The 14,405-nt window shown below is 36.1% G+C and overlaps 1 protein-coding gene across 1 annotated transcript; it reads right to left on the reverse strand.

Moving 5' to 3' along the window:
* Positions 1 to 221: 221 nt before the first annotated feature.
* On the reverse strand, positions 222 to 13,303 carry LOC106059477 (uncharacterized). The gene is made up of 2 exons (XM_056033959.1): positions 12,989 to 13,303; positions 222 to 7,128 (listed from the first exon to the last, which is right to left on the reverse strand). Exons 1-2 carry the CDS (start codon positions 13,023 to 13,025, stop codon positions 3,620 to 3,622), a joined length of 3,546 nt encoding a protein of 1,181 aa, XP_055889934.1. The 5' UTR covers positions 13,026 to 13,303; the 3' UTR covers positions 222 to 3,619.
* Between the last annotated feature and the right edge of the window lie 1,102 nt (positions 13,304 to 14,405).

The following is a 14,405-nucleotide window of genomic DNA, read 5'->3' on the forward strand; positions in this document are numbered from 1 at the left end:
TATGCAATTAGTTGATTAATTTAGTATAGATGTGCTACAAGAGTCGACCACAACGCGCTACTGATTGCAATCTAAGCCGTTGCCTGGAAATGTGAAATTCGATTAAATTGTTTTAACACGCGCGGCAGTCTTGTAGAAAATAATGTTTGATTTATATTACAAAATATTTTCAAATCTTCTGTTTCCAAAAAAAAGTATTGTAATTACTGAAGAGAGGCAACTCAACGAGACATAGACGTTTATTTACACGGAGACATGACAAACACAAAGGACATCTGCCTTGAGCACAGCATCTCCATATTGGCTCTAGACTTGGGCGGAAATCGTTAGTCTCTTATGTCAACATCCGACTTGTCTGGTCACTGATAGTGCGCACCTTCTTTCTGCACTATCTTGGATGGCGGTGCGCATGGCAAAGTCATAAAAGAATGTTATTTTTTATCATCTTTTCAATTGAATCTTGCTTTTAATGGATTTGCAGACAATTAAACAGAAACACACATTGCGAACATATCTTTCATGTGAAACATTTTGTCAAAGCAATGAACAATTAAAAACATTTGTATATCTCGCCTTCCTTTAATTCATTTGTTAACAATTATTTAAAAAAAAAAAACATAAAGAAAGTAATACGAAAGAACATTTAGGTAAATGCCCGGTGGACCGGTACTTAGATGGGCAGGTAGGGCCTCCTAAAAGGCCTCATGAATGCCACTATGGCACGTATTAAATTGTTAAAGGTTGTATAATATTCTCATATATATGGGGCTATATGAGCGTCATGTTAAAAACATCTTTTACAGATTACAATGAAATACTAAATTAATCTAATACATTTTCAAAAATAATGTAATAGCCTACATCCGTAGACAGTGCTATTAGTAGGCTTCCTCCTTTTGGGGCCTACAAACATAGCGGTTAAAAAGCAATATAAGGCCTATCGATTCATTATAAAAAAAAAAATAACATACCTTAATGATTTTGAGAACTGACAGGCCAATAATTGAAGGCCCATCATTTGATATACAATTTATGGGCCGTACTGTATTGAAATGTCTGGGCCGATTTGGACATTCAGTCCGCCCCTGATGCTGTCTATACTGATCACTACGAAACCAAAGATTTAGTATACACTCGAGGTCTCTATTTAAATATGACGATGTGAGAAGTTGCTGTGGGTTCTTGTTTTTAGAATACAAATATATGACTCAAACGTGAACAATCTATACATTTTTGTAGGAACGAGAATTGGTGAAAGACAGATAAGATGAGAGAGAGAGAGAGAGAGTGAAAAGGAATGTTAGAGTAAAATTTAGAATAGAGAGAGAGAGAGAGAAAAACAAAAATACAGAGAGAAAGAGACAATATAGAAAAGTAGAGAGAAATAGTGAGACAGAGATAAAGAGACAGAGAGGTAGATAGGGAGAGACAGAGAGAGACAGATAGAGAGAGACAGATAGGGAGAGAGAGACAGATAGAGAGAGACAGATAGGGAGAGAGAGAGACAGATAGAGAGAGAGAGAGACAGATAGGGAGAGAGAGACAGGGAGAGACAGAGAGGGAGAGACAGAGAGAGAGACATATATGGAGAGAGAGAGACAGATAGGGAGAGAGAGACAGATAAGGAGAGAGAGACAGATAGGGAGAGAGAGAGAGAGGGTGATAGACAGAGAAGAGATTAAAGTAAACGACGAAATAAGAGAAAACACGGAATTAAAAAGAGGCAAGGAGAAAGTGAAAGAAACAAGAATGGGTGGAAAAATCAAAATATGGTTCAAACAAAATAAAAACTAGAGTCAAAAAATGGGTGACATATAATAAGAGATATTGATAAAAAAATGAATTTAAATTGTAACGAAGCTTTATGAAGCAAAAATCAAACGTTGCAATGGGATATTGAGATTGTGTGTTGTTAATATATAAATGTAATAAAATAGTGTATGCTAAAACAAGTATACAAGACACACATAAATACAAGAATGTATTTTATATACAAATTATGTAACGAAGATAATAATAAAAAAAAAAACATTAACAACTTTGTATCTGATACAGAAACCATTAAAAAGAGACAATTTTTATGTTAGCTGTTAATATAAACAACTAAAGACATAGCATGCCTAAAACAATACAGAAACAATGTGCATGCACATATAAATATCACTTATTTTTTTATTCAACTTGTGCAAAATAGACTTTGACTGACACTTCATGTGAACCAGATAATGCAAAATATAGACACTATACAGGAAACAGTAGGCGCGCTGACTGAGCGTTAAAGCGCTTGGCTTTTGAACTGCGATCGGGGATCGAATCCTGGTGAAGACTGGTATTTTGTATTTCGAGATCTTCTGGCGCCTCTGAGTCCACCGAGCTCTAATGGGTACCTGACGTTAGTTTGGGGAAAAGTAAAGGCGGTTGATCGTTGTGCTGGCCACATGACTCCCTTCTTAACGGTAGGCTACGGGAAAAAATGACCTTAGCATCATCTGCCCTATAGACCACAAGGTCTGAAAGGGGAACATAACCTCACTTTTCTATATAGGAAACAAAGTAAATACATAGAAATATCAAACCTAGAATACTTAGTAATAAAATAGAATTTTTAAGCAATTAATACATGTGATTAGTTTCAGTTGGTAGATGTTGGCAATAGTGGTTGTGATTATATGTAATACAATATAAACATGCGTAAGCGCGATGAAGATTCAGAAGATACACATTCTTTTACTTTAAAAGGAAGGGAGCTCCAGAAATTAGTTCATGCAAATAATTCAATGAAAGCTAATGTCTGTGTTAGGAATGCACACAGACTGTACAAATGTTAAATACGTAATAATAGTTCAGAAAGTAATTCAGAAAATCTTATAAAAGGGCAAAAAGATAAATCTAGCACTGTCAGTTACATGCTGTGAATAAACTGTATTTTAAACCTCAGCAGACATAAATAGGACTAATATTGTATCAAGAGTCAAGACATTCTTAAAAATGTTTAGCACACGCAACTGAGAGATTCAATGTAGTACGGAGTCTTTACCATTTCATCATTAACTTTTTATGCACATAGACCTTGACCATTCTTTTGACAAAGACAATCTACTCAATTGGATTATGTTTTGTGATACATGGTGCTCCAATCCATTTTCAAAATTTGCTGCACATGAAAGTTACGCTATACAAGATTTGACTTTCCGTGAACCTAAATCCTTAGAATTTACCTTCGGTTCGACATTTAGAGACATAGACTTATTCCGTTTTGCTCTTTTTCAACCAAAAAATAACTATCCTCTCTTTAAGGCGCGGTGGCTGAGCGGTAAAGCGCCTGACTTCCTAGCCGGGGATCCCTGGTTTGAATCCTGATGAAGACTAAGATTTTAAATTTTGGGATTCTTGGGTGCCTCTGAGTACACTCAGCTCTAAGTTGGGGGAAATTAAAGTAAAGTATTTTCTTTTGGTCGCTTTTCAAATGTATACTTTCATTGTTTCAATTAGACTCATTTCCCCTCTTCTTCTCTAGTTGCGACAGTCTGACTGAAATACACTGGAGGTGTGTCAATCTGGACAGTTTTCTGATCATACCAGCGCAAAACGCTAAAATAGTAAGATAGAATTTCAAAGTTCATATAGAGATATTTTTTTTCGAATTCGATCGAACTCTATCTAAACGAGTAGACTCTAGACTAGGTAGGTTTCCTGCACTACAATGCCACGTTAATATATAAGACCTACACTTTTGATAGATAGCTGGGATTGTGTAAATAATTGGATTAAGTGCTGAATTTATTGGCAGCACAAAAACAGCGATCCAAGCGTACACTTCACGGTCAAAGATGTGACCTTTTAATGAAAGAAATCCAAGTATTCCAACAGGAAACCAGCACATGAAATCTGTCAGGGCAACCAAAGCAAGTTTTTTAGCTATGTTTGAATCCTCTCTACTTCTTCTGGTATCAGTTGTTACGGGGTTAATATTCTTCCTTACAATTATAATGTTTAAAAATATCAAGATTTGACCAATAGCTATAAAAAGAAACAATATAAAATTTAAAACAACAAAAACAATGAAAGAAAAAATCCAGCCATCATGTTCTGTAGATCCCAGAGGCAGAGCCAAACACAAACCATTAGAAGAATAAATATTCCATTCAGTAAATGTAATAGGAATTAGAGCTAACAGAAAACCAATGACCCAAACCAATTTGAAGGAAACTATTTTTAGAGTTTTCGTAAACCTGTATTGACCAAAAGGAAAAGTAATTATTAAGAATCGATCTATTGTTATCAAACAAATAAAAAATGTGGAAGTTTCACTTGAGATTGTTGACAGAAATCCTGCAAATTGACACAAATTACTATGTCTCCATTTGACATCTTCTAATACATAAATATCTTCATATTGAATATCTACTGAAGCTATTAATAGTAAATAAATTCCCATAATAAAATCTGAAACAGCCAGACCAGATACAAACAGTCCATAAGCTTTTTTAAATATCTCTCTGTTCCAACCAATTCTATAGACCAACACAATGCCATTTCCAACTAAGGTTATAAGTCCTACGGTCCAGATGGTAATTCTCTTTAGAATGTCACCAACAAGATGTTTACATGAAGAGATGGCATCTACAGGTGCATGACATTTATCCACTGGAATATTAGGATTTAATATTTGTGGACAACAAAGTTTATAATCACTAGCTCGTAACTCAGACTTTATAGTAAGACCTCGGAAAAAATTTTCTTCAATATTTCTCATTTCAACATTCTCTAGGTATAAACTTTCTAGTGTAAAGTATTCCGGTATTCCCAGATCTTGAAATGTAGAAACTAAAGTTTTACTTAGATTTAAATGTTTTAGAAAAGTTACATTTTCAAAGACATTTAATTTTAATGATGAAGTTTTTGTATAAGATAAATCAATGATCTCTAATGATGTCGGGAAAATAAAATTTTGATCTATTGTTAAGTTCAGGTTGTGAGAAATGTTCAACACTTTTAATTTGCTTAAACTTGTTATTAATTTGATATTACCACTACCAACAAATTCATTTCTACTAAGATCCAAGACAAGAAGCTCTATCAGATTCCAATACTGAAAAGCAAAGTCCAAGTTGCGTAGTTTACAATCTTGTCCATTGAATTCTACTGTTCGAAAGGGAGGACCGATTATTGAGTATATATGTAATGGATATATAAAAGAAGTTGCGTTATACAGACCAAACCTCATTTTATAAACGTACTCCATGGTTTGAGACCCTATACGCCTTCTATTGGAAATGCACATGAAATTTCTTGGGCAAGGGAGACTACAATGAAACGATATATTTTTTGAATAATTTAATAACGCGTAGTTAACTGGGTCCAATGTATAAATACAGAGATCCTCCATAATAAAACTAACTTGAACTGAACCTAAAAAAGTATTTAACTGAAATTCATCCTCACCGAAAGGACAGTCTAGTATTCTGTCACCAATAAATGAGCTATAAATGCAATAAGATTTAGGACATTTGACAAATCCTCTAGGGCAGGTAAAATTTTCGCAGTTTTGTAAATGTGAGTTATCTTTACATTTTGCATCAAAAGTGAAACTAAAAATATCTCTACTTCTAATACATTTATGAACTAAGTTTCCTTGACACCGAAATGCTGGAGATGGATAGTCACATCCAATTGACTTTGTTCCACAATGAAAATCATCAATGCTAAACATTTCCTGGGCTTTAGGAGATTCTATTTTATTAGTTTCTTTTTCACAAAACATGTCATTTTTATTATTGAATCTCAATCCTTTTAAATTTGCAGAGGTTTGATTGTTCTTATTTTTGATATGGTACATGCAGTCAGAAATGTCGAAATTTTCGAAAACAAAATGGCTTACACCATTTTGTAGTGAAAGTGAAAGATTATAATTTTTATTTTCCATTTTTTCCACGTTGCGTTTTAATATTCCGCCACAGACGTAGGCTTGTAAATAGTCGTTTCCAGTTGAACTATTTGCAAGGCATTGAATGGACTGCACAAAACTAGAGACATAGGAATATTCTTCAAAAAGGAACTTCATAGACAGAATGTAATGTGTACGCTGTACAATGTTCTTGTTTCTAGAAGCTTCATGAACTAATGTGTACGCCACTTCTGGATTGGATAGAACTTCATGACATTCACAGACCACTAAAGAAGTTTTGAACGTTGTGGAGCAATCATCAAGAAACACATTTTTCGTTAAAAAGTCAATATTGTCTTCCACGGCATACTTAGTAGTCTCCACATTAAATATATGAATAAAATAACAATTCCTTCCATAAGCCTTTGAGACATTATAAGAAAACACATAGGGATAGCCTGACTGCCACAATAGATTGTATCTGTTATATTTTATTCCAAGGTGTAGTCTGAAATACCTTTTAAAATCTTGTGGCAAATTAGATTCTTTGAAATGATTCAATAAAAAACTGATTTCTTCAGGAGACTCTAGTGAAACTAAGTAACTGTTTTTCTGATCTCTACAGTACCGGTCACTTTGATCGTAACTCATGTTATAAACATGAGCAATATGGTAATAAGATATCATGGAACTGTCCGTGGTAAAAGTGACATGGTTCTTTGAACAAGATGTTTTACAAATGGCAGCATAGACGTCCAACACATTTAATTCACGGAAAGATTGGTACAAATAAAGAAAGCGAATTCCGAGAATTGTGTACACGTTATCTCTTTCAGGTATGAAAAATAGTCGGTCCACTTTCGTGTCTTTCTTTTGCTTTTCAATTATTTGGTCAACATCAGTGAACAGAGTTTCAGTGACAAAAATAATTGTCACGAGTGGTCTATTCCTGGATGTGAACCAGACTTCTGATGCGTTAAATACGTCATTAATAGGAAACGACTGACCACACGAAAGCTGAATATCTTGAATGGCTGTAAAATTATTGATGTCAATTATCCCATTGGTAGAAAATGTCATGAATGAGGTATTCTGTTGTACTGAATGTTGTTCTAGAAGGTAATTAGCTGTAGATTGCATAAAGTCTATTTGTTCTTGCACCTTACTTCGACAATCAATTATAAACAGAATATCTTTACTTCTCGATTGACAATCGTATAGAGGAAATGACCACGATGCTCCTGAAATGAAAATAAAAAACAAAAGTTGCTTGTATGTGCTTAGGTTTGAAAGTTAAAGCTTAACAAATGAATTAGGTAAATATCAGTCAAAAAATAGATAACATTATTCATTAAAAGGTTAAAATACTACCGATCGCACTCAGATATTGTATTTTAATATAATAATATAATATAATTTTTTGAGGATTCCAATAAGAGGTTGAGCCTTTTCTAAACAATTACATTATTTGTAAGACTTCAGTTAGTCCAGGAGAAGCGCGGTAGCTGAGCGGTAAAGCGCTTGGCTTCCGAACCGAGGGTCCCAGGTGAAGACTGGGATTTTCAACTTCAGAATCCTTTGGCGCCTCTGAGTCCACCCAGCTCCCATGGGGACCTGACATTAGTTGGGGAAAAGTAAAGGCTGTTGGTCGTTGCGCTGGCTACATAACACCCTCGTTAACCGTAGGTCACAAAAAAAGATGAACTTTACATCATCTGCCCTATAGAACACAAGGTCTGAAAGGCGAACTAGTTAGGCCAGGTTCACATCTAACTGTGCATTTACTTGCACCTATCCTTTGATCTGCTGGACCGTTGGGGCACTACACAAGATCTGTCAACCTTCTTTCTCCATTCTTATCTCTCATTTGTCTTTGATATAATTTCATTTGGATGTTCTTTCTGAAAATATTGAAGCCTGCCTGGGTAGACCACTTCGAGGGGCCGATTTTGAGTTTGTGTTTCTTTTATCCATCGAAATATGCATAAATAAATTAAAATAAAAAGATTGATATACATTAATTTTAAGGAATTCTTCTTCTAGCCAGCTTTTTGCTGCTGAGCTGTCAGCTCTTTTGCAGTAATTTTAAGGAATAAGGTTATAAAAACTAAATGTTTTGTCATAAAACTTCCAGGCAACGGTCACATTTTGAAGAAAGACCGAAATACAATCCGTTAGTTTTTAAAGTATTTTGTTTTTGTGTTATTTTGATTGAAACTAAAATAAAATATGTACAATTAATCATTTTTTTATGCTTAAGTGTCCAATCTGATGACTGCATGGCAGAATTTAAGTCATTGGTTAACATGCATAACTAAATTGATCTAGAAATATTCGTAGGACGTAATCATCTTCTTTTTTTTAAAAAAAGTCTGTATTTTATAAGATAATATAAGATTGTGACTTAATCCCAAAATCTTTAAATCCAATGAAATTGATAATAGTTTGAAAAAAAGTGGATCTAAAAAATTAAATAACTCATTTATCGATCTCGCCTTGACAAAGTAAATTATGCAAAGTCACCAGCTGCCTTGTACACTCTAAACGGTTGCGATTAATTAATTATTGAATTGAATTGGGTCATTAGGATTGACGGTTTCTATTCCACCTTCTTTTCCTTTCGGTCTTTGTCTGATACTTTTGAAACAAATGAAAAGAACATGCGATGTGTCACTTAGTACCTACTTTTGGAAGACACCTTGGAATGGGTTGCCTGAGCTAGCCAGGAATGGGTTGCCTGAGCTAGCCAGGAATGGGTTGCATGAGCTAGCCAGGAATGGGTTGCCTGACCTAGCCAGGAATGGGTTGCCTGAGCTAGCCAGGAATGGGTTGCCTGAGCTAGCCAGGAATGGGTTGCCTGAGCTAGCCAGGAATGGGTTGCCTGAGCTAGCCAGGAATGGGTTGCCTGAGCTAGCCAGGAATGGGTTGCCTGAGCTAGCCAGGAATGGGTTGCCTGAGCTAGTCAGGAATGGGTTGCCCGAGCTAGCCAGGAATGGGTTGCCCGAGCTAGCCAGGAATGGGTTGCCCGAGCTAGCCAGGAATGGGTTGCCCGAGCTAGCCAGGAATGGGTTGCCCGAGCTAGCCAGAAATGGGTTGCCCGAGCTAGCCAGGAATGGGTTGCCCGAGCTAGCCAGGAATGGGTTGCCCGAGCTAGCCAGGAATGGGTTGCCCGAGCTAGCCAGGAATGGGTTGCCCGAGCTAGCCAGGAATCGGTCGCCCGAGCTAGCCAGGAATGGGTTACCCGAGCTAGCCAGGAATGGGTTGCCCGAGCTAGCCAGGAATGGGTTGCCCGAGCTAGCCAGGAATGGGTTGCCTGAGCTAGCCAGGAATGCGTTGCCTGAGCTAGCCAGGAATGGGTTGCCTGAGCTAGCCAGGAATGGGTTGCCTGAGCTAGCCAGGAATGGGTTGCCTGAGCTAGCCAGGGTAACCAGTGACTTGGCAGAATTCAAGTCATTGGTTAACATGCATGACTGAATGCAGGACGGTTGGACATAATCATCTTCTTTTTTGAAGTAACGTCTGCATTATATAATATAAGATATTGATTTCTTTTCCGCGTTTGAAGATTGGTATTAAGGTTATATGTTATTCAGGGTCTGTGGCCTTTATATTTCCCAATATCGGGGCTCCATTTCTAAACATGTATGTAATGTCTTTGTGCTGGCCACATAACACCCTCGCTAACCATAGGCCACGGAAACAGATGATCTTTACATCATCTGCCCTATAGACCACAAGATCTGAAAATTTAAATTGTCTTTACTTGAGTTTATGTAATGTCTAACATACGTTTGAGAAATAACGGAGGTTGGTCACTGTGCTATCCACATGACACCCTCGTGCTTACCGTGTTTTCTTTGGTATCCACCTTTAGGGATTAGAAATACGGGCTAGTGCAAGTGTCAAGGTCTAAGGTCTAAATGACAGAAGGATGTTTATTGTGGTGGTAGTAAGATGCGGCTGGGTGACTGAGACACGAGTGTAAGACGCGAGGCAATGAAACTATCGAGTGTCAAGAATTAAACGTGTGTTGCTACCTTGAACAGGTACTTGTCAAAAAGTACGGGCGAACTAAAAAGGTATTTAAGGCCTGATTTTGTTTGTGTTTGTTGGAGATTTGAAGCTTGGAGAGACGGAGCTATAGAGAGAATAGAGTTTGACCTGTTTTGTTCACGTATTTATATTATAAATATCTTAAAACTGCTACCATATTGTCTTTACTGTTATTATAGAACAGTGTTTCCCAAATTTTTGCCCTATGTATACCCCTTTTATAATGATTGAAACGCTTAGTACCTTCGCCCCCACCCCTGTTTAACTGATTAACAAAACAAAATAAATGGGTATTTTTTTTTAAAAAAAAAGCATAGTTAATAAGGTTCAACGCGTACCCCCTCAAAAGTCTTCCCGTACCCCTGGGGGGGGGGGGGGGGGGGGACGCGTACCCCACTTTGGGAAACAGTGTTCTAGAATATACAAAATAAATACTCATCATAACAATGCAAAGGACTCGCATCCTAACACCATCCACGTTCACACTGTGGGTTATAAATATGACGATTGTCAAGGGCCGCATCAGCGCCCAAAATAATCTTCTCTAATGCAAACCAAATAATAAGGCTTCATTAAGCACTTTGGGAGTTCATTTGTAATGGCCAAAGTTTGGACATCACTGATCTAGATAAAGTTTGATACAGTTTGGCCAGACACAAAATAAAAAATAAAACTGAAAACGTACTGTATTGAACTGTTTTGTACGCTAAGTTCCTAAAAACCAAAACATAAATATTTGGAAGCTCTTACTTATTTCGCAACGTTATGACTTTTTTTTACAATACCTCTTTTCAAGTGACAACTTCATGGAACCTGGAGGGTTGAACCTGGACATGGATATCAAAAACAGCTGAAACATTTCTCTTGAAATGTAACAGTTGACATGTATCGCTAATTAAAGAACCGCGTGCTCGTTAGGTACACGCGGAAAACTCGACTTTGACCATCATAAACTTTCAAAGAATAAAAAAAAAAGGAAATTAATATAACATTAAAGAATGAACAGGCCTACCATTGAAAGATGATTTAAACAGGGCAAAAGGCAGGAAGGAATGGAGAAAGGCGGTCGACGAGTCTTGCTTGGTGCCCCAACGGTCTAACAGACTAAGGGATAGGTAAAGGTAAAGGTAAATTTTAATTTGGCTATGTCTAGACCTAGATCCAACGTCGGTTTTGAAAGGACTATCTCGTTCGGGCATTAATTCAAAAGTTTATTTATGTTTAAGTGCACATCGTCTTCTAAGACTAGAACTAAAGGAATAAAGTGGAATAGTATAAAGTCTCTTAGCCAAGATTCTTTCTTAGGAGGGCAGGGGTCGTCGTAAAATATATATATATTTTTTTTTTAAATCTAACATTCATTAGTTATTAAGATGATGAAGAAATAGTTGCTCTGTAAGTTGTATACAGGAGGTGTATATATGTTTTTAAAAATTATATTTTATACCAAAATAATACATTGCAACATTTATGTTATCAAGACATACAGCATAATTTACAATTAAATTTTATGATTTTTTGTCTTTGTAGTGGTTAATATGAATGCGCGGTTGCTAAGCTTGGTTTTAAAAAGTGAGAGGTCCGGGGTTCGAATCCTGGTGAAAACTGGGCATCTGACATTAGATGGGGAAAAGTAAAGATGGCTGGTCGTTGTGCTGGCCATATGACACCCTTGTTAAGTATTTGACGCACAAACGGATTACCTTAACATCATCTGTCCCATAGATCGCAAGCTCTGAAAGCGGAACGAAGAACTGCGTAATATAATTTCCAAGTATAGTCAGAGACATAGATGCATACAATTTCAGTCGTAGGTGATGCTTACATTTCATGCTTATAAATAAATACTGAACATGTATCACTAATTCTTGTCACTGTTAGAGACACATAAGACTTAAGTGTAAAGTGATGCTTACATCCAATACTCATAGAATGTTGAATTGAACACTGCACTTGTTAGAGATACATAAGACTTTAGTGTTAAGTGATGCTTACATCCAATGCTCATAGAATGTTGAATTGAACACTGCACTTGTTAGAGATACATAAGACTTTAGTGTTAAGTGATGCTTACATCCAATGCTCATAGAATGTTGAATTGAACACTGCACTTGTTAGAGATACATAAGACTTTAGTGTTAAGTGATGCTTACATCCAATGCTCATAGAATGTTGAATTGAACACTGCACTTGTTAGAGATACATAAGACTTTAGTGTTAAGTGATGCTTACATCCAATGCTCATAGAATGTTGAATTGAACACTGCACTTGTTAGAGATACATAAGACTTTAGTGTTAAGTGATGCTTACATCCAATGCTCATAGAATGTTGAATTGAACACTGCACTTGTTAGAGATACATAAGACTTTAGTGTTAAGTGATGCTTACATCCAATGCTCATAGAATGTTGAATTGAACACTGCACTTGTTAGAGATACATAAGACTTTAGTGTTAAGTGATGCTTACATCCAATGCTCATAGAATGTTGAATTGAACACTGCACTTGTTAGAGATACATAAGACTTTAGTGTTAAGTGATGCTTACATACAATGCTCATAGAATTATTTAATTGAACACTAGACTTGTGTAACTATTTCTTGTCACAAAAACTCTCCAAGATCATTTATTTGTTTGATCTGTTATATTGAAAGTTAATTTCTTTTTTCAAACCATGCAGTCTTTATAGGACAGATGATATGAGTTCATCTGTTTCTGTGTCCCACGGTTATCAAGGGTGTCATGTGGCCAGACAAACTTTATATTATTATCTCCTATCTTTGCATTTGTAACAGCCAAAAAGCGAATTGTAAAATTTCTTAATTTCCTACTTTGCCTAGGCATCATATAATATTATATTGTGTTGCATTAGATATATAATATAATCCTAATTTTAAAGAATGTGTGTATCTTTTACATTGTGGTGTATTTCAAGTTTGTAATTATTTAATTTAATTATACAGTCCTCGTTTAAATCTGAGGTTGCATTTGAATTAGGAAATTAAAAAAAAAAAAAAAAAAATAAAATGAACAAATTATCAACTTACCTAAACACACAAATATAAAAAGAATCATACAAAACATGTTTTTCTGCTAATCTGAGTAACTGAAAGATTCGCTAGTGTTTCGCGAGACTTTGATATCTGTTCCACGAAATAATATACGTGAATTAATTCCTTGTATAGAGCGGGAGCAAAAGGGTCATCTGGTTAACAGAAAAAATTATCAAAAATAATTATCTGTGAACGTTGAACTTGTCGTCCCGCCTAGTGAAAAGGTAGCTGTGTGATACAAAAGTGAACAAAATCCTATCTGAAGTCCTCGTTTTGTACAAATAGTTCGAAACTAAAGCGTATTGGTAGAAGAGTGTTTCCAACGAGTAGTGAATAAATTAATATTTAGACCAGTGGCATTACCAAATATGAAAAAAATATCGTTCGCGCCACTTTAACCTAGTTTGGTTGAAAGGGAGCGCAGTAGACTCAAACAGTGGGAATTGGGTGGGATACAAGGAAATAATGGAATTGAACAGGAGATGACAGGTTACATACATAGCCTTTTTTTTTTATGTTTGGAATCCAAAGCTAAGGTTATGAATGTTCATTAAAGCAAGTCTTTATGTTCTTTTTTACCATGCATCTATTCAGCTCGCAAATGCATACGAAAAAAAAAAGGGAACATGGACATGATTTTCGAAAACGGCTCTAATGATTCTTCTAAAAAAATATACAGTAGATGTATATCTTTGGGGGAATAATTACTGGTTTTTTAGCTACTTTGGTAAAACTCTTGTTTGAACTTATACTTTAAAAAAAAATATTATATTCTTTAAACTAAATTTGGTCTACACAATTTAATTTTTAACGGACGTAGCGCGTATTTCCGCTAAATAAATGTCACAGGCAACTCTTATCCCTACTGTATGTGAATGAACTTTATCTGATCGGATTTTGTGCACACACTGACAAGATATGTGTCTATCGAGGTAAGCTGTTATAGATCTGGGGAGGAGCTGCTTCCCCTCTTTAGGAGTTGAGCTTTTTGGTTTTTTTTTGGTTGAGGCTGGAAAAGATGCCAACAGTCCAATCCACCAAGCTGCCCCATAATGGAGTCTTCAACAGATACTCGCGGGTGTAGTGGCTAGCTTTACGTGACATTGGAACATGAAGAAATCAATCGTGGTTAGTTCGGCCTTTTACTGATTGTAGTGAGAGGTTCGAATACCAAGACTGCCTGCCTCTTATGTTGCACGACCCAATCCAATTAATGTTTGCTTTAATTTTCAAGCCTTCAGACATGACTGGCTTAAAAGCTCCCGGTTTACGCCTGGCCGGTAGATAAAGTTATTTCTAACACTCTTAGGACGATGGACCGCCATACAAGTGTTCTGATTCTTTACTTTTTACCTTTTCCTTTACCTATCCATTAGTTTGTTGGACATTTGGGGCACAAAGCGAGACTCGT

The sequence above is a fragment of the Biomphalaria glabrata genome, chromosome 6 (genome assembly GCF_947242115.1).
Source record: "Biomphalaria glabrata chromosome 6, xgBioGlab47.1, whole genome shotgun sequence".
Taxonomy (NCBI): Eukaryota; Metazoa; Mollusca; class Gastropoda; family Planorbidae; genus Biomphalaria; species Biomphalaria glabrata.

What these genes read in the sequence shown, in the direction of transcription:
- LOC106059477 (XM_056033959.1), bottom strand. Translation starts at nt 13,025, where the DNA reads ATGTTTTGTATGATTCTTTTTATATTTGTGTGTTTAG. An exon ending in TTTTATATTTGTGTGTTTAG is followed by an intron (nt 7,129 to 12,988) that starts GTAAGTTGATAA and finishes TTTTCATTTCAG; the next exon opens with GAGCATCGTGGTCATTTCCT.